General features: G+C 49.2%; 2 protein-coding genes across 2 annotated transcripts in view; one reads left to right on the forward strand and one right to left on the reverse strand.

Annotated features, from left to right (window-relative positions):
• Positions 1-21,307, reverse strand: part of Nuak1 (NUAK family kinase 1) — a 67,315-nt gene extending 46,008 nt beyond the window's left edge. The window contains exon 1 of the mRNA XM_036170090.1: positions 20,146-21,307. Coding sequence (XP_036025983.1) covers positions 20,146-20,388 — 243 coding nt within the window. The 5' untranslated portion in view covers positions 20,389-21,307. The remainder of the gene's footprint in view (positions 1-20,145) is intronic.
• Positions 20,387-24,208, forward strand: LOC118571256 (translation initiation factor IF-2-like). Its single transcript, XM_036170213.1, has 3 exons — positions 20,387-20,481; positions 20,752-21,250; positions 21,912-24,208. The coding sequence occupies exons 1-3, from the start codon at positions 20,387-20,389 to the stop codon at positions 22,122-22,124; spliced, it is 807 nt and encodes a 268-aa protein (XP_036026106.1). The 3' UTR covers positions 22,125-24,208.
• Positions 24,209-25,439: the final 1,231 nt, after the last annotated feature.

Raw genomic sequence — 25,439 nt, forward strand, 5'->3', positions numbered from 1 at the left:
ACCCTGAACATCTGTTCACTGAATGGTAGTGCTCATAGACCAGGCCTGGCTGAAGGATACAATGATGCAGACCTGAGCCATGCCCAAGAGGTCATTAGCCACAGCAAGTCATAACTAGGCCGGACCCCACAAGCCCCCCATTCCCCTCCATCACACAGTGGCAAACACAGGCTGAAATTTAAATACATTTCCAGAGAGGCCATGGAAAGGCATGCCAGTGTACAGCAGACACTGCTCTGGCCATGACAGAGGCACTGCTCTAACCAAGATAGTGGCAGGCCCCTTCGGTCCCCAGTCTCCTCATACAAATGGTCACTTATGCACTGCCCAATACTGGCCAGCAGAGAACACTCTAAAACAGCACCTCTCAAACAAGACACAAATTCTAAATCTAGAAGTGGGGGGCACGGCCCGTGATTCCGGATTTGTAGCAAGCTGCTAGTGATGCAGTCATGCTATTCAAGGGACCTCATTTTAAGGAGCCAGCTATGACTGCCTGTCTTTAGGCCTGACATAACATAACAACATTTACAATAACTGATGGTATTTTTTTTCTTTTTTGCAATATTGTGGATGGAACCTGAAGCCTTGTGCATACTAGGTAAGCATTCTTGAGCTGCACGCCCCACCCTATTGTATTTATCTATTCATTTAGATACAGGGTCTCCCTGAGTTGCCCAGACTGGCCTGCAAATAGGCCTATAGCTCAAACAGACCTTAAACTTGTGATCTGCCTGCCTCGGCCTCCGAGGTGGCTAGGATGCAACCTTTGCCACCAGGTCAAACTTCTGATGCTGTTCCCAATGAGAGCAATAACTGACATCCATAGATCTTATTTCATTTGGTCCTAATTACAACATTTGATAGCCAGACACTGAGCCTGGAGACTGTTCACTCCAGACACTGTAGATACAGGTAGGATGAACACTAGTAAGGGCCAGGTACATTGGTACATGCCTTTAATCCCAGCACTCCAGAGGCAGAGGCAGAAGGATCTACATAGTGAGTTAGTGAGTTCCAGGACAGCCAGGGCTATACAGTGAGACTCTTTCTCAAAACATTGAAACAAAAGAAAACTTAAAAACCAGAACACTGACATGGCAAATGAGGGTGTTGAAGAATGTCTAAGTCTCCAAAAGCTGGTAAAATGGGTATCCTCAGAAATGATGGTGAAGGGCTTTGGACTGAGGTCTCTGAAGAAAGGAAGCCTGGGGGGGTGAGCCTCACAGGAAGAGGCCTGTCATAAACACCACTCAGAACCAGAGTGCATCTAATCCCAGCAGGGCCAGCTGGCAGCCCCTCTGCCATTTACAAGGTGTGATCTCACACCTGCCCGGTCCAGTTCCACGTGCCACCAAAGGAGCAGCAGGACACTGTGTCAGAGGCAGCCTGGTAAGCCGGGTCTTCCCTTCTTACCAAAGGGTCAGAGTCCACAGCAGGAGAGCAACAGCCCTGCAGCACAGCCAGTGTCTGGCAAAGCCCTGCATGCTCCATATGGGCCACACACACCCAAGATTTCCCAAACCACCAGAGGGCCTTTATTCAGAAAGTCTTTGCCTGGATCATGATAATGCCACCCAGAAGCCTATGTTGCAACCTAAACCCTAATCAATTCAGTGACCCTCCACTCTGTGCCGAGCAGCAAGCTGCCAGGCTTCAACAGGCCACCTAGGGCCTGTGCCAGCTCTGCCTGAGGGCAGGTGGCTCCTCTGCCTTCCTCCCAGGCCTGTTTATTCACGTTCCAATATGGGTGTTTTTGCAAGCAAGGGGTAGGGAGAAGCCAAGAATTGTATGTGTGTGCCCTAAGGCAGCCCACCACTGAAAGAAGTTCTGGAAACTACAGTCCTCAACAACCTGTCTCAACCCTATATTCTCTATAACTCCCATCAGAAACAAAACGATTCCTCGGATGATTTCAATTTTTCTTCTACTACGAGAAACATGTTCTAGCTCCAGATTTTAAACAGCAAAGGTTTGTTCTCTCTGGCCTGGGTCAGCTCAGAGCAATGATTGGGAACATCTTCATCTGCACAGTCAGTCCTCACTCTCCTGCATCCACCCCACCTACCCTTCCCCCTCCAAGGACTGTGCCAAGTATGCCCAGAGTGCAGTATCAATGTTGCAACAGGGGGAACTTAGGGCCAAGACATTTCAGTGCGGATTTACACTCCTTGTATTATGTCAAGGTTTACAAACACAAGTTAGTGATCATGGCTGACCTGGCAAGAACCAAGAGGGGTGAAAAGAAATCACGTGGAAAGGTAGTGTCAGGTGATCATGCCAACAGCAAGTAATGGGTTGGCCAAGAAGGGTGGGCAGGTTCTCTGAACCAGTGGCTGTCAAGGGATGGGCAGTGGATATCCCAGATGGGTGAGTGGAAAGCAATGATAAAATTCAGGAGTGGAGGTGGGGCTAGAGGAGACCCTACCACAAGGCTTTGTTTTGGTTTTTTGGAGGAGTTTTTTGGGGGAAGTCCTTGTTTTTGAGATAAGGTCACCATGGCTGACCTGAAATCCACTATACCAAAGACTTTATATCTCAGGTGATTTACTATATTCTGAGGTGTCACTGACCCTGCTGGCTCTTTCTAGTCTGTAGCTTATCCATGACATAAGTCACATTACACATTAAATGACCGACAGAGGTAATGAGCTGCCCACGTATACAGAGGACGATTAAAAGTGAGCTGCTTCCTGCAGGAGGCCCAGATAATTTACCCCCAGCATATGGAAACTTAGCTGCCAAGAAACAGTTCACTTGTCCTGGCTCAAAGTGAGCCTATGGATGACACAAGGCCACAGAAGCCAAGGCGGATGGGTGTCTTCACAGTCTGCACATGGCCTGAGGCATTGAGAACCTGCTGGTAACATCAGAGATGCTAACTCTGACACTGTTAGATCCACAAAAGCACTCCAAATGCAAGGCTGGGGGCTGTGCCTAGAATCACCAAACTGCTCTTTATTTTTAGCGCTGCACATTTCTGAAAGCCAAACACACCAGAGCACAATTCTGCAATGCAACTGAATTATTTTTAGTGCATGTGTGTCATGTGTATGCATGCTTATGGGGGGCAGGCCACATGGGGTGGATACCTGTATATGTGTATGCACATACATGTGGAGGCCAGGTTGCCATTGTCCTTCTTGGTCACTCTCCATCACACAGATTGAGGCAGGGTCTCTCACTTGAACCCAGAATCCATGGCATTGGCTAGTCTAGTTTGCTTATTCTGAAGACCTGGTCTCTGCCTGCTATGTGTTGGGAACACAGGTGGACCATCACACCCACTCAGTCTTTCATAGGGTGCTGAGGATCCAAATTCAGTTTCTAAAGCTTGCACAGCAAAGACTTTCGTACCTACTAACCCATGTCTCCAGCCCATGAAGTACAGATGGTTTTCTCCCAGGTGACAAATGCCCTGAGAAGAGGTAGAAGGTTTGAGGTTGGGTGAGCCTAGAAGCTGGAAGACCTCCATCCCAATCTCTGGTCCCCTGCTGCTGTTTACAGCAGGATTTCAGTAAGTCAAGGCTGGACAACTTATATTTATGGACTTCTGAACCCAATAAAGTTCCAGCCGGGACCGCTGAGAAGGCAGCATCAGTGCTCAGGCCTGTCAGTACATCCACAAACTTGCTGGAGAGGTCCTAGGATAAGCAAGTCACATGCTCTGTTTCCCCATCTGACAATGAGGCTGACCTCAGGTCTAACCTCAGGAGGCCAGTATGGGAATCACATCAAGCTTTAGAGGAAGGAGCAGGGAGGATGTAAGGCATAACCATGGCATCCTAAGTAGACACCAGACCTGTAAGGATGGTACGATGGTCCCTGCCCACCTCCCTACTCCACAGATGAGGAAACTGGGTCCCGAGGCAGCTAAAGGATAAGCCAAGGCTCCCAAACTTAACAATAATACACAAGAGAGAGACTAACAGTCTGAGCAGGAAGTCCTGGTGTAGAAACTGGTGGACAAAGGCTTGTTAACATTTACATGTGAGGCAGGCTCCTACGGCAGAACTCTTGCATTATTAGTAAATTAAGGAAGAAAATGAAAGCACTGTCTAAGCATAGTGGTGATGTCAGGGCGATGTCCTCAGAGCTGTGGAGGTGATGTCGGGTGCAAACCTTGCTCCAATTTCTGAGGCCTGACCTGCTGCTATCAGACATAACATGTACTGGGGCGGGGGTCCCATCCTTGCTTCATTCACTGCAAATGATTTTCAATATTAACTTCAGATTGTAGCTGAATCACTGACATTGGAAACAATAAGCCAAGGACACAAAAGGCCTAAGAGGCCAAGTTCAGTTCCAATGAGAAAGGAAATTACTCTATTGCGTTCACCTCAGCTGGGGATCTGAACAAAGTCGTTCAAGTCATAAGATGGTGAGGTACAACAGGCAGAAGCAGAGGACTGGAAAGGGACCTGTGTGCCACAGACTACAGCAGAGCGTGGGCTGCATCTTGGTATGGATGCAGAGGAATGAGCCAGCTGAGCATGTTATTACAGATGCTGAAATGGGGGGCCCTGGTGGAGGACATGACAGATAAAAGCTTTCAGGGGCACAAAGCCATTCCTTCCAATAGAACTTTATTTTCCATCTTTATCATGGATGATCTTACTGATAAGTAAAGGAAAGATTTGTCAGAAGTTATTTTTATCCTGACAGAACTCCCGCTATTAGGAAAAGTTGTGAATAACAGTTATGATGTGCAAGGCCATAATATAGTGGGAGTGAAGATGTCACAGGCTTCCCGTCTGTCACCTCAGCCTCACCCTCTGGCCTCATCAGCACCTTTGTTCCTTGCAAAGGGAAGCCCTTGCTGCTCACTATTCAGAATGAATAGGCTGATCCCAGCTCACACCCCTTACACTTCTTCAGGCTTCTCAGCTCCCTAATTAGTGCTCCACAGGCCTACTCAAGGATGCTTGTGGGAACACCCTTCTGGCTACTGACAACAGTCCCAAGCAATGACAACGTGAACCCCATGGAGTATACTCCTCTTGGGCTGGCACTTCCTGAAGCCCCACTCAGTGAAGACTTAGCCAGTGTCACATCCTTGGTCTCCCACTCCTGAGAAAATTGAGGAAGGGCTCTGTGATCATCCCAGGGACTCTGGGAAGGCCTGGGTTGAGAGAGTGTGATCATGTCTCCCTGGAGGTCTGTGCCTGTCATTTGCTCTGCCAGGATCCTTCCACAGTCTATCTCTACTAACTTTTCCATCTTGCCAAGGATTCTGCATCAATCTGGAGACATGGTCCTGTGTTGGACACCTGGGTTGCCTCCCATCACCTCCATCACCAATATCATAAACTCTATTCACACTGAAGCCACCTCTACAGCATATCCAAGCCAAATCATAGCACACCCAGGATGGAGCAAGTTCCCAATACACAGTCCACACCAAGGCTTGCTGTTAAGATGTACTCTAAGAATTTTAAAAGACAGGTTAAAACAGACAAAACTATAATAGATCACCTCATTCCACCAGCCCAAACCTCAGCCACCAGCCACTGAGTCTTCCATTACATGGCTCTGAGGTGCTAAATCCCCAGTTGCTGCCAAATTCCTTGACCGTGAACTTCCCATCTTTCCAATGGAAATGGTTCAGACTGACTCACGTAATTGCTAACAGTGATCACAATAATTACCAGTTATCAAGCTCTTAGTGGATGCCTAGCCTCGGGTACCATTCTGTGAAATCTCTCAGCCTCTCCCTCATTAAAGCCTTGCAACAACATTATTATGCTTTCCCGGGGAACATAAGCGAAGCCTGAAGGAGGGCAGGAACTGGTGGCAGTCAAACAACTGGTAAAGCAGAAATGTATCTCACTAGGAGACGGGCTCAGGGCACAGACAGCTCAGCTGTCAAACTGTCCATGAGTGGTGACCATCTGGTCAGGGAGATGAGCTAACCAGCACACTCCAGAGTGTGTAGCCACAGAGACACTCATCCCAGAGCAGGGCCTTCAAGGCAGTGCTTCATAACAACCAGGACCTCCCAGCAGAACTGCCAGACCCAGCCACCAGGCCAGAGACATCTCAGCGGAGCCCCACCAAGCTGCTTTCTGGTGTACCATACACACAAATACCAGTGTTGCCCAGATGTTCTGCATGTAAAACATCTGGTTTGAGACATAGCTCTCTCTTCCCTCAAACTCTTACATTTATTTAGTGGACTCCTACAGTCCAGCTACAACACCTGGAGCAGACATCTGAAGCCAGCCTCCCTCTGATGTGAGCACCCATCTGTATTGAAGACGAAGAAGTAAATGAGACAACCCTTCCCAAGAGCTAGGCTCTAAGCAGGCCATAAAACGTAAGCTATGTACAGATAATAATGCAAGTTGCTTTCAAGTCTGTTTCGGAGTCGATCTCAGAGTTAACTAACCTAAGACTGGTGCTCCAACAGAGATTGGTCTGGCCTGCTAACGAGGCCAAATGCTGTTTCTTATCCCCTTACAACAGCTGTCCAAAATTCTGTCTCTTGAGCACCATAGATGATTGAACTAAGAGAAGGACTATTTTTTCTGGTTTCAATTTTCCAAACAGCCATGGCTCCTTTATACCCAAATCACTTACCCCTTAACCCACAATCTAAGACACAAGTAACAGGTAGAAAATATGAAATGCTCATGACCTTCAGTCATGACACCCAGCTCAGCCACATGCCAACCAAGTGACGACCCCAGGAGCCCTGCTCCCCACCATCGGCTCACCCAGTGATTAAAAAACACAGACTTCATTAGATGCACTCTCAGAACCAATACAAGAATGGACCGTAACCCCCAGAAAGCCACCCATAGAAATGCCCCAGAATCCATGCACTGGGCCCCTGCAGACACCCATGCAGAGTATTCATATTAATGTAATTTCAAAAAGTTTAGTCACAGCAAACAATAGAGAAGCTGGACACATGGACTCAGAAACAGCCTCTCTGACAGAATTAAAATGTGGCAGCTACCAGGATGGGGACAGGAAGTACTTGCCACACAAGCACGAAGACATGGGTTCATATCCCCAGCACCCACATAAAAAAGCTGGGCACTGTGGCTTAGGTTTGTAGCCCCAGGACTGTGGAGGTAGAGACAGGAGGATCCCAGGGCTGCTGATCAGGCAACCTAGCCTAATCCATTAATTTTAGGTTCAGCAAGAGATGCTGTCTCAAAAAATAAGGAGGAGGGGGCTGGAAAGATGGCCCAGTGGCTCAGAGCACATACTGCTTCTTCAGAGGACCCACATTTTGATCCCAGCATCTATGTCAGACAGCTCACAACCACCTGTAACTCCAGCTCCAGGGGACTGGATGCCTCAGCCTTTTTAGGTACCTGCACTCACATGCACAGACTCATACTCGCACAGGAAGGCACCTAACATCAACTAACTAACACACACACCTGCATGTATGCATGCACACACAGAAAAAGATACACAAAGTTTTTTGAGACATGTCAACTAACGTTAATCTTTAACTCCTCTGTCTCATGAACATTCAGAATTAGAGCGGGCCATTTCTTTTACTGTAGGAAAAGGGGAATTTTATCCTTCAAACAGGTCACAAAAAGAGGAATAAAAGTTGATGGAGAAGACAGACCCACTGTAAATAGCAGACATGAAGATTCCTGAACTACTGAGGAACACTTAGGGGTGAGCCAGAGACACTGCTGACAAAGTGTCCTTAATGCCTACAGCTTTTAAGAGAACTGGTTCATCTACAAGTGGGCTTTGTCCACTTGGAAACACATCTGCATTCAGACTGTTATAACTCATTACTATTTCCACACTAAACATGCGATTTGCCCGGTCCTGCATTTCCTTGCCGGCAGCTCGGGGCAGGCTGAATGTTCAGGGGCTGCAAGGCCACTTTCCTCATTCACTTATGCTTCATTCCCACCCAGCCGGTCAGCGGCCCCAACATGGCCCTCTCTGTATCATGAAACACAGCATCTCTAAGGCCAGGAAATTGTTGCACAATCATAACCCCCCTTATAAGACTAAAAAGCTTAGTTTTACCTCTAAGAACAAGCAAAGTACAATGAGCTAAGCTATGGAAAATGCCCAGACCCACATATATACAGCACTGTATACGTTCCAAGCATGCTCATGGTTATTCTTATCAATGTTGCTAACAAACAGAGCTATGCAGACATATGTCTAAGAACATTCCCATAAGACTTCAAACGCTAAGCCTCAGAAGGAGATGTCAGAGGGCAACGTGAGAAGGAGCTGAGGGAAAGGAGACAGCTGTCACCTCTTAGAGAGGCCATTTCAGGCCACCCCACTAAAAGAAATCCCTCCAGACATGCCTCTCCAGCCCCCAGGGAATCGATACTTGCCGGATGGAATTATTTCCCTGAAATAAACAGACAGGCAAAGGTCACTACAACTGGGGCCTAGAAAGAAAACAAGCCAGCTGCCGAGTTACGGGCAAGCTTATGATGCAACAGGGCAAAAGGTCCCAGCCCAGGCCCTGTGAGATGGCTTGGACAGCCAGGTCCCTATGGAGAGAACATACAGGGGCAAAGACATGGGAGGCTCATCCTGCTAAGAGTGAGGCCCCAGTGTGACCAGGCCTAGATGGGGACATCTTCAGGAGTGCAGGCCCCAGAGCCTCTGTGATTCCATGCTTATACACAGCTGGTGCTCTCCACTCCAGCAGGGCACAATGACCTGGGGTCACATTTGCTCAGGCAGTCTTTAGCAAGCTAAGTATAAGTTATATGCCTTGTACACTAAACAGGACTGGCACACAGTAGGCCTACAGGAATATTCTCTAAATAAATTAATTATGTTCCTTAGGTACAGAGATGTAGGGGTAGACAGGGATCCAGAAGTGGACATTGTATCTACCTATGTTCACATTGTTTAGAGAGTTACTTCTCTAAACAAACTTCCTAAATGTACCTGAACTTGTCTTTAAGCAACTGGAAAAGAGGTATATCAGGCATTCTGGAGAGTGAGCACAGAGGCTGTGAGTGGCGGTATCACAATGGTTCAGGATTCAGATCCACTTACAAGCTGTGTAAGTGTGAATGAGAGCATCACTTTCCTGCCCTCAGCTTGTCCATTTGTCCAATAGGAGCGACAGTGAGGTATGTCTCTTCAGGTCCCCGTGAGGATGAATGCAGATCAGCAGTTTAACACAACTGGGATGTCACTAACACACAATGACCCTCACTCATGTAGTTGTTGCTGTTACCACGTTGTACAAGGGAAATAAGAAAGGAGATCACAAGCTTCTACCCCAAGACAAGAACCAAGGGCCTCTGCATGTGCTGCGTGTTATAAAACAGACAGCAGAAACCAGTGTGGTGTGTCCCCAAACAACACTGTTCTGTCCAAAGCTATTTCTCGAAATACCAACTGTAGTGGGTTACCTTCCTTTCATTCCCTGGCGCATCCTGGTTAACTTAAGATGCCCCTCATGTCCCAGAGACTAGCCCAGTCCTACTCATCACACTCTTGGTGGCAGGGGTGAGGGGTGGGGGTGTCAAAGACTGTCTATGAATGTTCACAGCGGCAGCCTGTAGTATGGCTTGTCCCTCCAAATTTAAAATCATTGGATTACATAAGCACCCTAACTAGAGAGGCCCCATCCCTGTATCCCCAGAGACTTGCATGGTGCCCAACACACAGGACATGATCAAAAATACCAGAATAACTCCAGTCAGTGGCAACCCTGGAAGTATTTCATATTTTGGAAGGTTTCATGCATACACCAAACAATGCTAACACAGACATTTTCTCACTCATTAGGCTCTCATCTAGACATGGGGGTGGGGAGTACAGCAAATCCCGGAAGAGGTGCTTGTGAAGCAGTACCAGGAGCTGTGGGGAGGAGGTGCACCTGTCCCTACCTCATTAAACTCAGCATATAGAGAGCTTAAATTCTGCCAGACAGAACTTCCTGGGTCGGTGGAACTGATCTGCCATGCACTATCCAATGGTAGACTCCAAGCATACAGGACTACTTATGCAATTAAGAAACCGAACCTTTCATTTAATTTCATGGTAATTAATTTTAATAACTACAGGTGTCCCTATGTGACAGTGCTGGTCTGGGGCAGAGGAGAGATAAAAATGAGAGGAAGAGACCAGCACGCACTGTGAGCAAGGGTCGTCCAGAGCACCACATGCTACCCAGTGCGTCTCACCCAATTACCAGATGCCCTAATGTTCCCGGCTCAGAGAACACTGGACAAAGTCAGGTGTGAGGCATTGTGCTCAGCTGGAGCTTTCATAGCCCGTGACCAGCTAGAAGCAGCAGGCAGGCCAGCCAAGCGCCAGGGCCTGAAGCCGAGCACACGCCACTGTCAGCCAAAGCTGACAGAGATCTCTCTCCCCTCTGTCACTCCACTGGTGACCACTTTGTCCTTGGCAAGCTAGGCAGATTTTAGGAGATTTCTTCACGTTACGCATAAGCACAAATACAAGTCTCTTAAGTTCCTCCAGAAAACTGGTGGCCGATCCAAACTTTTCATAAAATTAGAGCTCATCGTGGGGCTGAAAGGAATGTCAGACGGTACTGTCCCCAGAGAAATGCTAAATAGTTGTTATATTTTTTCCTTCGTGAGCTGTTTTAGGAAACAATTGCTTTTTCTACTTGAAGCAAGGGGGAGGGGGGGGTTATTGTGTTTTTGTTTTGTTTCATTTGTGGTTTGCAAATGGCATCACCAAATGAAGCATTAAGAAGCCCTGCCTAACCCCCTCCTCCTTTGTAGCAACAAACCCTGTTTTTTTCTGCTACATCTTGATTTATAAAAACAGTAGTTTTCGAAATAAAAAAAAAGTAATTTTTAAAAACTTTTGATAATAGCATTTTCCTGGAAAATGGGGCTTGCACAGCCTAATTCTTTTCTTCTGAGACTTCACTTAACTCCAGAACATTTACATCCTGGGATCCCTCCCCCCCCCCCCCCCCCCCCCCCCCAAGTGCTGGGGATTGAACGCTGGGCTTTGCACATGCTAGGCACGTGATCTACCACTTAGTTACAACCCTAGCCTTTTCTTATACTTTTTATTTTGAGACAAGGTCTCACTGAATTGCCCAGATAGGCCTTGGATTTACAATCCTCCCGCCTCTCAGTCTCTCAAATGGCTGGGATTATAAACCTGTGCCACCAGGCCTGGCTTTGAGATTTCATTAGCAAAACAGATACTGCAATCACTCATGCACTCGGGTTGCCCATATTTCTCAGCCACACAGAAACAACAGAAAAACGAGGCTGCCGAAAGGCCCTGGGCAGTGGGGTGTGTCTTACGGCGGAGGAGGACGAGCAGAGGACACCCTGGCTCCTGCTGCTCTGATGTAATATCGAACAGGATGAAACCCACAACATGCAGCCCATGAAAAGGGCTAGACAGTAGGCTCCCAGAAGCGGCCCAGGCAAGGAAGGTACAGAGTTCCCCAGAAGTGAGGAGCAGATGCGCAGGAAGCAGGCAGTGGATGGTTCCGCCTTCTTCTCTCCCCAGCCACACAGAAGCATACGTCTGTACAAATGGTGAGCAGAGCAATAACAAAGCCCCCAGGGGAACTTCCTGCTGCCTCTGGCCTTCCGGGACCTTCCCTTCTCAGGATGGTGACACACTGCAGCAGTTGTCCATTCATTCATTCAGACTACCCATTCATTCATTCATTCATTCAGAGTACCTACCATGCACACAACACCAGTGCGACAGAGCCTGGGTCTTCCCTAGTGGCTGATAGACAAGAAGGGGCTGCACACACAAAAATCCAACCTCCATGCTGGGAGGAAACCAAAGCTGAGCTGGGACAGAGGAACAAGGAAGGAATCTTGATGGCTATGGCAAATGTAAACACAGAACTGAGTCCCTGTGAACCCAAAGGGGGATTTTAACAGAGAGAGCCGAGCCAAGGCCCTCGGGTTCTCCACAGTACCCAGAGGTGTGCAGCACCATACCCAGCTCCATACACTTTTGACAGAAAGCATCAATCCAGACCTTATCAGTAATAAAACTACTAGCTAATGTGTCTAAAGTCCTACTGTGCCACAGGTTCTGCATCAGAAGCTTCCAAATCCTTCTTCTAATGTTGATTCTAAGTAATATGGTACTGGGAGATGCTTTTGCTAACCACAAAAACATGCAGCTCTCCCAGGGGCCTGCAGCTACTGAGAAGCAAGTGGGATGTGGCCCTCGGTCTGCCTACTACACTGCTGGCATTTCTTACACAACTGCTTGATTTTATACTCTGGTTATTTCAGATGAATTACTTGCTATATTCTAAATTCTAGGTATCTCGATAGCAGGAGACACCACAGTCTCCTCTGAAATGTCCCCACAGTGTTGGGCCCATTTTCAGCACACGTGAAACACTCCAGGTGACTGCTAAGTGGGAAGGAAGAAAGGTACATGCGTCCTGTGTCAGCCAGAGCAGGGCAGCATGCCATCTGGGAAGAGCAGAGAAAAGTTACAGCCACCACCTGGGTTTGCCAAGCAGGATATGCATGCCTGCGGGCACAAGGTCAGACAAGTGAGCAGAAGACATCTAGACTAGCAATGACCCTGGCCGCAGGGATGGCGGCTACCACACCAGGCAGTAGACTTAGCTACATCATCTCATTGAATCCTCTCAGCAAGCCACCAGACAAGATCCATCATAGCCTCCTGATGAGAAAAAGAGAAGCAGAAGCCAAAATAGAGTAACCTGCCCAAGGTCACCTTGCTGTCAAGGACTGGGATGAGATATGGATACAGAGATTCTATCTCCAAGATGTATGTGCCTGCGTGTTTGCCTGTGCATGTGCGTGTGTGTCCCAACACTTTTTACAAAAAATGGGGGTCTCATAGGACTGCAGGTTTGACATCTTGGAGGGCTGACAGACAGACCATGGCCTTCCCAGTCATCACCACTCCCTGCCCCAAAGTCCCACATTTTTCAAATAACAGTTTTCTTGAAATATGATCCACATGTCCTTCAGTTCACTCACTTTAAAGTACATAAGTCAGGGGTTTTAGTCTATTCTCAAAGTTGTGCAATCTTCATCACAACTGTAAAATATTCTCATGACCCCAAAAATAAACATACCGGTTAGCAGGCACTTCCCGCTTACTGCCAACTCTCCCATCAGCACTGCAATTGCTAATCTTTCAGTCTGTACAGTCTGGCTGACGTGGGACATTTCACAGACATAGAATCGTGTGCTGTGTGGTGGTCTCTCACAACTGGCTTCTTCCACTTAGCGTCATGTCTTCAAGGTTGCTGCATGCCACAGCACATACGAAGCCCTTTGTTTCTTTTCATTGCTGAATAACATTCCACAAATTCTCAATAAATAAAATTATGCAAGAGGTCACAAGAATATTCCAAGTAAAGTGAACACACCATATTTCATGTAGCCATTCATAGGGAGGTGAACATTTGTACGCCTTCCACTTAGCTGTTCCAAGTCTTTGTGAACATGTTTCTATGAGGACATGTGTTTATATTTCTCCTGGGTAGACCTAGGAGTGAAATTGCCCAGCCTCGGTTTTTACAGTAAGTTAAAAGCTTACTGAAGAATCTTGCCATGAAGCCAACATCTGGCTGCTCCTGGGCTGTTTCCAGGGAATTTTATCAATTTCGCCAGACTCCACTCACGGGTGGGTCATCTGGCCCAGCCCCTCCCCTCCTGGGGCCTGGGATCTTCTCACAGTGACACTTGCCAGTGTCGTCTGGACCCGCGCAGTGATAAATGCATTCTGCTTTAAAGTGGATACTTCACAAATCATAACTTACAGATGCTCCAAGACTTTCATGTGGGAAAGATGAATGAGATTTCTGCTGTCTGACTCTGGAGCCACTGAGGACAGGAAGCCACAGCCAGGAACCCGACAAGCCCTGGATCTACGTCTCTCCCTGATGAATGGATGAGCGAATGTAACAGCAAAGGAATTCGTGCAGGGAAGGGTCTGCCTGTCTTTGCAGACATGGCTCTGCTCATCCATTCATCTACAGTCTTGTGTTTCCTTGCCAACTAATGTAAATGTTCCTCGGGGTCAGGGAGGACAAGCTTCAGCAACTACACTTCTCCGATGTTCCCGAGCTAGATTTATTCATCTCAGCTCCATCCTGCAAGTCTTGGTTGGGGGCCTATTTCATGCTTGGCCCTCAGCGAAACATCTCTGGTGGGCGGCCGTGTGAGATGGGTTCAAGGCAGTCAGACAGGGTGTAACTCAGACAAGGAGCCTCAGCTGACCTGCTTATCTCCTGCCACATCCTAAGAGGAAGGAGATCAAGAAATCCTGGCACACTGTGGGTGCTTTTTTCTCTACAGGCTAAGAAAGCAAACTTGTTCACCATGGAAGCCCCCACCCCCAGCCCCAGGCATTCAGGATCAGGCTCTTTGGGGAACAAAGAATGCAGTGATGAAGAGCTCCTTGGTTGGTCTGAGTCATTAACATGTGCTTTGGGTACAAGAAACAACACCTTGCCACCCCTGGCCCATCTCTTTCCCAAGATGCTTCCAACTCTTAATCTTTTCATACCTTAACTCTTGGGAAACCCTCCCTGCTCCAGGCCAGCACCCCAAACCCCCAAGCACAGAACCCCTCTATGACCTGCATCCAGCTCTGCTGACTTCCAAGAGTCATGACCAAGGTCTCTGGGGCAAACACTGGCCTTGCTGCTGAGTGTGACCCTGTAGAAGCTGGATAACCTCACTAGGCCTCGGCTGCTTCTTCTGGAAAACGGGAAGTTCGGTCTGTTACTATGTACTTGGCATATCCCCCAACACTAGAGAAGTATTAACTGCTACTATTCTCAACTATCCCAGCCTCCATCTACCTGATCAATCTTGCATCCCACTACAGCCCAGCATAAATCTGACATCACCCATCCCTGTGATGTCCCCAGGTCCCAGGCTTCTGAAGCCCAGACGCAGCGACAGCTTCAGTGATACTTGGCCTCCCCTCTCCTTGGCTGGTAGAGACTAGAACAGCAAGCACAGGGGTGTGTGCAGGGCATGTCTGCCTGTTTGCAGACTTTCTGCTTCTGTTCACTCATTACCAGCCATGCCTTCTGTTGCCAACAAATTCTAGTGCCTTCTGAGGTCATAGACAGTAACCCATAATCTCCACCCCTCCGTGATAGTCCTTTGCTCTGTGAATTGCCCCTGTGCCATCCTAGAAGCCTTAGTTGCCAAGGCCCTGCCTCTCTAGTCACTTCCTAAACTACAGCAAGAACCCATCTCAAAACAGAAGCAGGCTGCAGCTGACCTGGTACAACTGGCAAAGTGGCATGTCCAGAGTCACTGCTGTGTGGCATAAGGGAGGTTCTTGATTCCTCTAACAGCAATGTGTTTCCAGACAGACCTATGAGACACTGTCCAGTTGTGACCCTTGACTCATTATGCACTAATGTGTTATTTTCTCCATCTGTAAAATGGGTCCAACTAAGGTTTAACACCTCAGAGGAGAGGGTTTAATGAGGGACATGTCTGTGAAGGCTCAACATGACACACCTCATCTCACAACATCAGTGGTGAGGGCTGGAAGATGGCTCAGTTGGTGCATTACTTGTACAAGCAAGAAGACCTGAGTTTAACCCACATAAAAATGCTGGCTATGGTGATACACTCTTGAAATCCCAGCACTGGGGAGGTAAATCCCTGGGGCTTGCTGGCCAGCCAGTCCACAGCCATACTAATGAGAGACATTCTCAAAGCAGAAAGGGACAGCACCCAAGGTTTTCCTCTGGTCTCCACATGTTCACCCACATGAACATGTAGACCCACATATACACAGGGACACACACACACACACTCTTACTTATTCTCTCTCTTTTCTCTCTCTCTCTCTCTCTCTCTCTCTCTCTCTCTCTCTCTCTCTCACACACACACACACACACACACACACACACACACACACTTATATATTCTCTATCATACACTCTTACATATGCTCTCTCTATCACACACAGTCTCTTACGTTCTCTCTCTCAGACACACACATACACTCTTTCATATTCTCTCACTTACACACACACTCTTAAATAGTCTCTCTCTCATACACACACACACACACACACACACACACACACACACACACTTACATATTTTCTCTCTTATACACACTCTTAAATATTCTCACACACATTCTTCTGGTTGTAACAGCAGGAACAGATATTTCCGCTCAGGATCAAACTCATATTAATGAACTAAGCTCCATCAAGCTAGTGCTGGTCACCCCCTGAAATTATGACACCTCCATAAAGTGTGACACAGGCCTGGGAACTGTCCCCTCCCTGTCTTCTACTGTAGGCTCCTTGGGCTTATTCACGCCTGGCTCCACATTTAACATGGTGAGTGTGCGTGGCAGACAGTATGAAATCTTAGTCATACTATCTAACAGAATTCATTCAATATCTGCAGATGCATCTCATGTCTGCTGCTAGAGATAAGTTCTTAAAGAACGAGGACCACGTCATTAAACAAAGGACAGACAGACATCCCTGATCAACAATCAGGTTTCTTCACCCAAGCTAGTCACTTAACATTTCTGTGAGAGGTTGGGCTGACACATTGGCAGAGATCTCTGGTTCTCTGGAAACTGAACTTGAGCCTTAATTCTAATACAGCACCTCAGCCACTGTGCACGTGATGCCCATGCATCACAAAGCTGGGCAGGCCACCTTGTTCGCTTAGCTCTCAGATCTATAGTTTGCCATCACTGGGCTGAAGGAACTGCTTTTGGCAAGAGCTTATGCTTGTAAGATTCACTTTGGTCAAATGCTCCACCCCAAATTGTGTGTTTGGGTTCTATTTTTTGTTTTGTTGTGCTGTATAGTGTTTGTTTTAGCAATACTTTGTGTGCCCTAAAGGTCCAAGGAATTGGCTCCCAAAAAGTGCATGCCATAGGATGACCCAGAAGTTCATTCCACAGCCAGTCCAAAACTTCATCCAAACAAAGGTTGTGTAATAAATGGGGCCCAAATTCAACACTGTAGAAACACATTCAGATCCTATCTGGATCTGGTCGACTGTCTTGCCTTCCTATGCCTGCACCTCCCTAATTAATCTAATTACCCTGGCAAAGTGAGTAGCTCCCTTGCCCCTCTCTCTCTCTCTCTCTCTCTCTCTCTCTCTCTCTCTCTCTCTCCCTCCCTCTCTCTCTCTGAAAGATCCAAGGCTAATTGGCCGTTGCAACCTCTCTGACAGCCTTAAAATATAGATGCAATCATAAATGAGAATAAGAAATAAAATCTACCAGGAAGGGACACTAGAATGTTTCCATTTTTCCCCTTTGAGACTACCCAGTTTATCTTCTGCAACTCTCAAAAGCCTAAGAAGTTATTACTGTAGGCATCCAACTTCCCAGCTGAGGAAACTGGCATTTCACAGTTAAACAGCTTCCCAACAGCTCCAGTGCCAGGAAGGGATCAGTCAAGAGTTGGAATGGCAGCCAGAGCCTTTATGTAAGGCTGACCCCACATCAGGCTCGTCCTCCAAAGCCACTGTGAGCTCCTGCCTTACAGACATGCTTAAGCTGTGGCCGGGAGACCACATCTGGGCATGACAAGGAAAGAGCTGGACCATGCAGAGCTGAACCAGCTGGCTGCAGGCTCCTAAGTCTGCCACAATGCTGTGCCAAGCAGTGTCTCACCCAGAAGGCCCTTCCAGGTAGAAGTTCTAAGCTACAAGAAATTACTCTCCTCTGTGAACAGAACCCCTGCTTTGGGCAGGAAGGCTGACTCCCCCAAGCATTTCTGACTGGTTGACTCGCATTAATACCCAGCACCTGATTTACATCAACAGAGCAGGGGACATCACTGCTGCTGCTGCGAGATGCTCTCCAAGGGACTGGATCAAAAGCATCCACCGCAGCCAGCAGAATTAAGCCTGCTCCTGCGCTTCCTCAACAGGAGCTTGGAGGCGAGTTGCGAGTGTCACACTAATCTCATGAAATTTCGCTGCTCTTGACATTGAGTCACCAGGCACTGAATGGGCAAGCACAAAGCTGACCGATAGTTTTGTTGTTGTTACTTCTATTCTTTTCTATGCAGCCAGACATGGGGAATTTCCACCTGACAAATCCAGTTTCTCATTTGAGCTCCTCTGCCATCTGTGAACAGCGCACTCGGCGGGGGAGGATGCTGGACCCAGGAGGACTTCTCTCCTCCAAACTGTCAGTTTCCTATCTGTTCAGGGCAAGCTGTTCACCAGAGGGTCTTGCTAGCACTCCACTTAGCAATCAAGGAGAAAACAGTCCCACGAGAAGTGACGCAGCCTGGGAACTGTCAGTCCCTGGGCCTATATCTACTGCCAGCTTCAAAATCTTTACATAATTTTTTTAATGAAACAAGCAATTTCGCCGAAATTAATAGGACAATGGGAGGGTGAACTAGACAATAACAGCGAACTGGTCTCGCTGAGGATAAACGAGGCTCCATCGTTCTCCGGGCGCCCCCTAGTGGCCACGAGGCTAAATCCTGGCAGAATGTTCAGTTTTGTGCAAATAAAGAGCCAGACACCCACCGAAAGAGGAAGGCAGGCGCCTGCCTACCAACGCAAGTCTAGCCCAGCCTGGGGCTCAGACAGCGAACGCCTGACTGAAAGCCACAATGGAGCTCAGCAGGCAAGCACATGCCACAAAGACTCAATGCAGCTGGGCTGACTCCTGAGCACTTAGGTGCCACAGATAGGTGCAGCCCCTCACATTCGCACATCTTCAACCTGCGCCTCAAACTATGTCTGGTTTTCATCATCCAGCTTTCCAGCTCCTCAGCACGATTCTCCAGCAGCTTTAAAGACAACCAGGGCAAGGAGCTACTCTTAGTTTTCTGCTTATTCAACACCCAGCCTGGGGAATATCAACTCAGAAGACATGCATGAATGAAGCGTGCCTCTCAAGCTCTTCCTTCAGCAGAGAACACCTTTGCAACATCGCAGCCTGTAAAGCAAAGGACACCTGCACAATGGCTTTGCAACTTAACATAGAATTCATGTGCGGCAGTGCAGTTTATTAAGAACACAAGTCCCGATCCCCAATTCATTGATAACAGACTTTTTAAGTGATAATGTTGTGTCAACCTGGGCAGTGAACCTAAGAAGCAGGAGGGAGAGGTACCTAGCTGGCCACATATTTGAAAATTAGGAGGGTAAACCTTGCTGCCTGCCATCATTTTCCACAGACCTGTCGCTGTACAACTGTAAAATAACACCCAAATGCTATCTGACAGCTCACTTACCCTCCCTTGTAGCCACCGGTTAGGTTTATATGCAACAGTGGGCCCCTAAATACCCCCCAAAAGTGCACGGGAGAAGTCGCCTAGTTAGTTTCTGACTTTGGCCCTAAATCGATTAACATGCATCTAATGCACTTTAAAATCAAAGAACCATGTTCGTTTCGGCCACACCACAGAATCCCTTTCTGCAACCACCAGTCCCTTTGAACCCAGCTCTAGCCACAAGCAGTGTGGATTCCAAGGGCCTGCTCTGAATGACAACAAACCAAAGCTGGGACCATAGGGGCAGCTAGCCAGACCCCTGGAACAGGACCTGGAAGGCAGGCGAGCCTGGCAAGTCAGAGCTCTGTCAGAATGGCCACCATGCCCTGGCCATGTCAGTCCTGCAGAGGCCGGAATGCAAGCTGTCAGTAGCAGCTTTTGGTTTCTCCAGGCAGAAGTCTGTCGTCCTGTGCAGCTACAGCAGCAGCAGCAGCAGCAGCAGGGCGGTCAAGCTCAGTGAAAGGATACAGAGAAGGGGGACTGTGGGTAGATGGGAAAGAAGTGAGGGTCGGGAGCAGCTGCAGGACCCAAGACTGAGAGTCCAGCCTCATGACTAAGGATGAGGGTCTTTTTGAGGATGTACAAATAAGGAACTCTTGGGCAAGGTCTAAAGGTGTGTGTGCGGGGGAGACCCCATGTTCCCAAAGCTGCCAAATGTTTGCGAATTCTAAACAACTACTTTGCCAGCTGAGATTTAAAAAGGGGGGAGCCCCAAAATATGTGCAGATAGGATGTAACAAGTGTTTCCAGAGATATACAACCTGAGTCATAGGAGCCGAAAGGAAAGTGAGGAGTCTGACTGGGGGGCTACTGCTGAGACCTCTCTTGGTGGAGAAAGCCCCACCGGGTAGTGTGGTGTGCCCAGACCCCACTGGTTCCCCTAAGGAGCTAGCAGGTACCACCCAGGAGGTTCCCCTACTCACCACTCGACCTGAAAACCTCTCGGTGGCTCTCTTGACTTTGCCGTAGGTACCTTTGCCCAGGGTCTCCTGCAGCTCATAGCGATGCTTCAAGTTGTGCTTGTGGTGATGTCGCTTCACCCCGTGCGGCTTCTTGGGCTCCGCTGGGGATGCAGTCGCCCCGGCCACCGCCTCCCGCAGAGAGCCCTGCGGCCCCGGCTCCACATCAGGGCCATCCCCTGCCGCAGGCACTGCGGCCCCTTCCATGTCCGAGCGCGGGGCGAGCCGGGCTGGAGAGGGCAGGACCCGGCACAGGGGCTCAGAGTGGTCCCGGCTGAGGGAAAGCAGGGTGCGTTCAAGGTCGCCCCCGCAGCATTGCTGAGACAACCGGACCTGGCTCGGGCTGCCGCTGGATCACCCGCGGCGGCGGAGACAGCACATCTGGCGCCCAGGGCGCGCACGCTCGGCGCACCGCCCCCCCAGCCGGCCGCCGCAATCTGCCGAGCGTCCGGCGAGGTGGCGGCGGTGTCAGGGGAGGCGGTGGTGTTCGCGAGAGGAGGGGAGAGGGTGGCTCCGCGCGCCGGGAGGGGAGTGTTATGTGGGGCGCCGCGCCCCCCGCCCCCGCGCCAGGAGGACGCGCAGACGGGGCGGGGCGGGAGGGGAGCGCGGGGCGGGCGCCCGGGTGTCCCCACCTCCGCGTCGGGCCACCGCGCCGGGAGGGGGCGGGGTGCGTGCTTTTCACCCTTTGTGCGGCGCGGCGCAGGCCCGGGCGGCGGCCAGGGGCGCTTTGTCCTCGCCGGGCGGGGACGGACGGTCCCGGGTGGGGTGGGGAGGGGTCCTCAGCGCGCTTGTCCCCTCCCCGGGCGTCCGGCACTCACCCTCCGCAGCCACTGCGGGCGATCTGCCGCTGGCTTGGGCCCATCGGCCCAGGATAAAGCTCGCGGGGCCCGGAGGCCGCAAAGGCGACTACGCACAGAGCCCCGGTAGCCCAGGCGTGCGCGTGGTGGCCCGGGGCTGCACCCTCCCCGGGCCATCCCTCGTGTTTGTTATGGTGTCGCGGCGGCCACCAGGCCCGCGAGAGCTGGGGGAGGCCGGGGAGAGGAGGCCCGGCGGTGTTGGGTTACCGGCGGTGAGTCACGGTCCCCTCCCGCTGCCGAGGCCCTGCAGGCCCCCCAACTCCGGCCCGGCCAGGGCAGCGCCCTCCTTGGGCAACGGCAGAACCAGGAAAGTCTCCCGGGAGGGGTACTTCGGGACCCCGGGACCTCGCTCCGGGCTCTCTCGGGGAGAAAAACGGAGTCGGGTACGAAGGGAGACTCGAAGGAGGAACCCGGGCCTTCTCCCAGGCTCTGGTCTCCCCGTGAGGTCCGGGACAACCTCCAAAGAGGGGAGGAGAGGGGCCTGGATGGAGCTGGGTTCCCTGAGCTGCTTAGCACCAGTGGAAAGGCCCCTTTCCGAGGTGGACAAACCATGGCTCTGGGATGGACTAGGGCCTGGGCCTGCTGAGCAATTCCTTGCCCAAGCCAGAGGCCTCTTGCAGGCCTCTTGACCCCCTCAGGTGATGGGAATTTTCCTTTGACTTAAAAAGGCCGGATCTCACCCCACCAGGTGAGGGTCAAGCAGGAAGGCCTCCCAGCTGCGCCTAGGCTGTAGGGAGGAAAAATAAGACAGATGTTAGGAAAAATTTTTAAGTAATTGCATGTAAATTGCAGTGTTCCAGACTAGGGTCAGAAGAGCGACTTTGTGTCCCGCAAGTTGCCTGACTGCGCTGGCGCTTCCTCTGCACCTCTCAGGTTCCTCCGGCCCTCGGCCTTCCTTCTGTCTTCACTCCTGTCCACTTATCACCTTACACGGGACTCAGGCAACAGACTGCCTGCGCGACAGCCCCCTCCCTGCTGCCAGAGTCATGGCCTGAAACACTGCAGGACTCAAATCGCCCCCCACCCCTCTGCTCCGCTCTGCACTTGATAATCTTCTCTCCAAACTTCATTGACTTATTTCACTGACGCCGGAAACCCCTCTACCAGCCACTGCCTTCCTTCAAAGCACTCAGCAAACGCAAAGGCCATGTTTATTCTAATCTATTCATCCCACCAGCCCTTACAGAATCTCCCTGCCTTCATCCTGAAGCTGTACGCTGCTTTTTCAAACAGTCCGCAGACCTGCATGTGTAGAGGGTGAGACAAGTTAGTGGCCTGCAGGTCGAGTCCTGGGCCCCCGTTGAATTGCCTGGGAGACTTTAGTCAAACGACTTAACCTTGTGAACCTTCTTCAGTTTGCTCTTGTTAAAATATGTGTCACTGGGTCTGGTTGATTTTAGTTTTTGTTTGGTTTGGTTTTCAGGTAAACAGATTGTGTCTGTATTGGTCATTAAAATGACAAGTGTTCTGGTCCCTTCTCTCCCCCCAGGATGTGGTAGGAAACTCTTACCTGACTCCCTCAAGGTACCATGTGGCCATATAGCTTACAGAGCTTGATAGAGTCAGTGCAAAAATGATCAATCTTCTACCTGGAAGCTTTGACAGCTAGGGAGTAAACTGCCATGTGCTCTCCTCACCTTGACAAGCAGTGCAGAGAAGGGGCCAGCTGAGACCCTGGACAGCGAACAGAATAGTCCCCAGGACGCCTGAGCTGGAAAGGCAGCTTGAGCAAAGCCGCTTGCTGTGTTCAGCCGGTGAGATGATGTGTGTTCGTTACAGTGGCAGAGCCTGTTCTGAGAGCATCCCTCAAGTGTGAGGGCTTTGTCCCACCTGAAGGGCCAGAACCTGCCACAAGCTGGCAGCTGTTTCACAACTATAAACGCTGTGGAAGGTAGCTGCTGTAATCTGTTTTCACTTGGGGCAGTCATATCAGACAGGTTTAAAACTTTGCCTAACATCACTCAGCTTGTACTGAGTAACAGCCCTCCCTGCCCCTGGCCTACAGGAGCCATGGGAAGGAGTAAAACCCACTACAGTGTGCGGCACAGTCATGTCTGAGCATTGGCAGCTCCTGCCAAGCCTGGATTCCTGTAGCATTGGTCAGTGTGGGTTTTTTAATTACATGAACCTCTCCTGTATATGTATGCATGTACGTATGCATGTGTGGGGTACAAGCTTTCAGAAGTCAGTTCTCTCCCTCCACCATGTGGCACCTAGGGACCAAACTCTGACCATCAAACTTGATGGCAAGTGCCTTTATCTGCTGAGGCATGGCATGTGTGGTTTATTTTACACAGCACATCTCCTCTAACCAGCCCAGGCTCCTTGGTTCAGAGTTTGAGTTCCAGAGTCAAACTGACCGGGTTCAAATCCTGTCCTGACACTCATGGTGACTGTCTTGAACCATTATTTTCCCTGTGTCACTGCCAGTTGGTGTGGGTCTTAATGGATAGGATACAAACTCAGTAGGTGATGGCTGTTGCTGTCAGGCTCACTCTATTTCCTTCAAGCTCTGAGGAATGATGTGCAGTTTGATCATACTACTTGTCAGCTTCTGGTACTGTTGTAACATCTGTACTCACAAGTTAGAGTAGCCTTAGGTTCATCATGGGGCCTTTATTACATTTGCTGTTTCAAAGCAACTTAAAGTGTGTATGTTTGCTTTCTTAAGAAAGCTTTGTTCAGAAAACACAATAATACCAACTATTGTTTATCGTGTGTGTGTGTGTGTGTGTGTGTGTGTGTGTGTGTGTGTGTGTGTGTGTTATTAGGATCCCCATTTCACTGTTGAGAGGAATATCAACAAAGGTTGAATACATTGTGTGCTATCAAACAGTAACAGTATAAGTCAGGATTTGAACCCACTCATCTAACTAAGGCTCCAAGCTGCCTGTGGTACAACTCGCATGAGTTGCTGTTGTTGGTCTATACTAATAGGTGAGGTTTGACACATTACCTAAGATTATGACATTTCTAACTTGGATCTGTGAGCTGATGGACAGCTGACTTGGAAATAGCCACTTTAGAACATTCTTATTCTTCACTATGGCAGAATAAATCTGTCAACCGGAAATTCATACTCCTCCTTCCTAGGCCTTTCTGCCTGGGGTGTGTGGGGTTCGTGTGTGTGTATCTCATTCAAAGCATATATATAGTGGTTTAAATAAACTGAACTGTCACCCATAGACTCCCGTGTTTGAACACTTGTTTCTCATATGATAGTGCTGTTTGGGGAAGTTGTGGAATCTTAGAGTTAGGCACCGCTGGAGGAAGTAGATCACAGCAGAGAGGATGTGGTGATTTATTATAGTCCTGTCCCAGGTGATGTCTGCTTCCAGGTCCCCAGAGCTGTGAGTAACCCCAGCCACGGACTCCCACTGCCATGAACTCTGCCTTGACTTCCCTACCACCACGGACTGGAGACTTTCAAACTGTGAACCAGAAGGAGTCATGGTCTCCTTTAAGTTGCTTCTGATTAGAGGTGGTGAGGTTTCATTTATTTATTTAGTATCACTTATATGAGAGATCTAATTAGAGAAGAATTCAACAGTTTTATTAAATGGTACAAAAGACAATCTCTTCAGAAGTACCTCTTTCCTGCGATGTGCCTAGGGCTGACAATGGGTTTCGGTCAGGCATGGTTCCTCTTCCAGCTACCAGTCTAGAGTAGTGAGGAGTAAGCGCAGTTACAGCATCCTGCTGACTCCAGCCACTAAGCTTGGGAGAACTCATGCTATCTGAACATGGGACAGACACCAGCAAAAGTCAATCAGGAATTGATAACAAAGGCTCAGATGCTTCCCACCTGGTAAGGGGCCTGTAACTATGGCAACTGCAGGGGCACAGGTTTCAGAATCAAAGGCAGCCAAGTTCAAGTTCTCCTGGCTGTGTGGTCCTGGGCTGTCTTCTCTTCATGTCTGTTTTCTCATCTGTAAAGTAGAGGCATTTAAAAAGTTTTGGTTGAAGATTCTTACAGTTTGGCAAGTGTCTCCTAAAGATGAGTGTAGAAAAGCTTACTCCCCAGTGTGGGACTACTGGTTAGTCCTTTTTAAGATGTGGGGCCTATGGGGTTGGGGATTTAGCTCAATGGTAGAGTGCTTGCCTAGCAAGAGCAAGGCCCTGGGTTCAATCCTCAACTCCAAAAAAGAAAATGTGGGGCCTAGCAAGAGGTTTTCCCACACACTAGGGGTGCTCATGAACAGAAGTGTGGGCTTCTTGCTCCCTCTGCCTGCCTCTATTAGTCATGGAGTGAGCAGTCCCCTGTTCTACTGCATTCCCCCACAGAGGGCCTGTTACCTTGACACAGGCCCAAAGCAGTTAGAGTCGACCAGTCATGGAAATGAAACCTCCAGAATCGTGAGCCTACATAAACTTTTAAGTTCATAATCAAATGGATTTGTT

Source organism: Onychomys torridus, chromosome 20 (genome assembly GCF_903995425.1).
Source record: "Onychomys torridus chromosome 20, mOncTor1.1, whole genome shotgun sequence".
Classification (NCBI taxonomy): domain Eukaryota; kingdom Metazoa; phylum Chordata; class Mammalia; order Rodentia; family Cricetidae; genus Onychomys; species Onychomys torridus.

Excerpts from the sequence above, each read along its gene's own strand:
- LOC118571256 (XM_036170213.1), top strand. The coding sequence starts at position 20,387 with ATGTCCGAGCGCGGGGCGAGCCGGGCTGGAGAGGGCAGGACCCGGCAC. Across the intron at positions 20,482-20,751 it reads GAAAGCAGGGTGCGTTCAAG|GAGGACGCGCAGACGGGGCG; the intron begins GTCGCCCCCGCA and ends CCCCCGCGCCAG. Across the intron at positions 21,251-21,911 it reads GCGGTGTTGGGTTACCGGCG|GTTCCTCCGGCCCTCGGCCT; the intron begins GTGAGTCACGGT and ends TGCACCTCTCAG.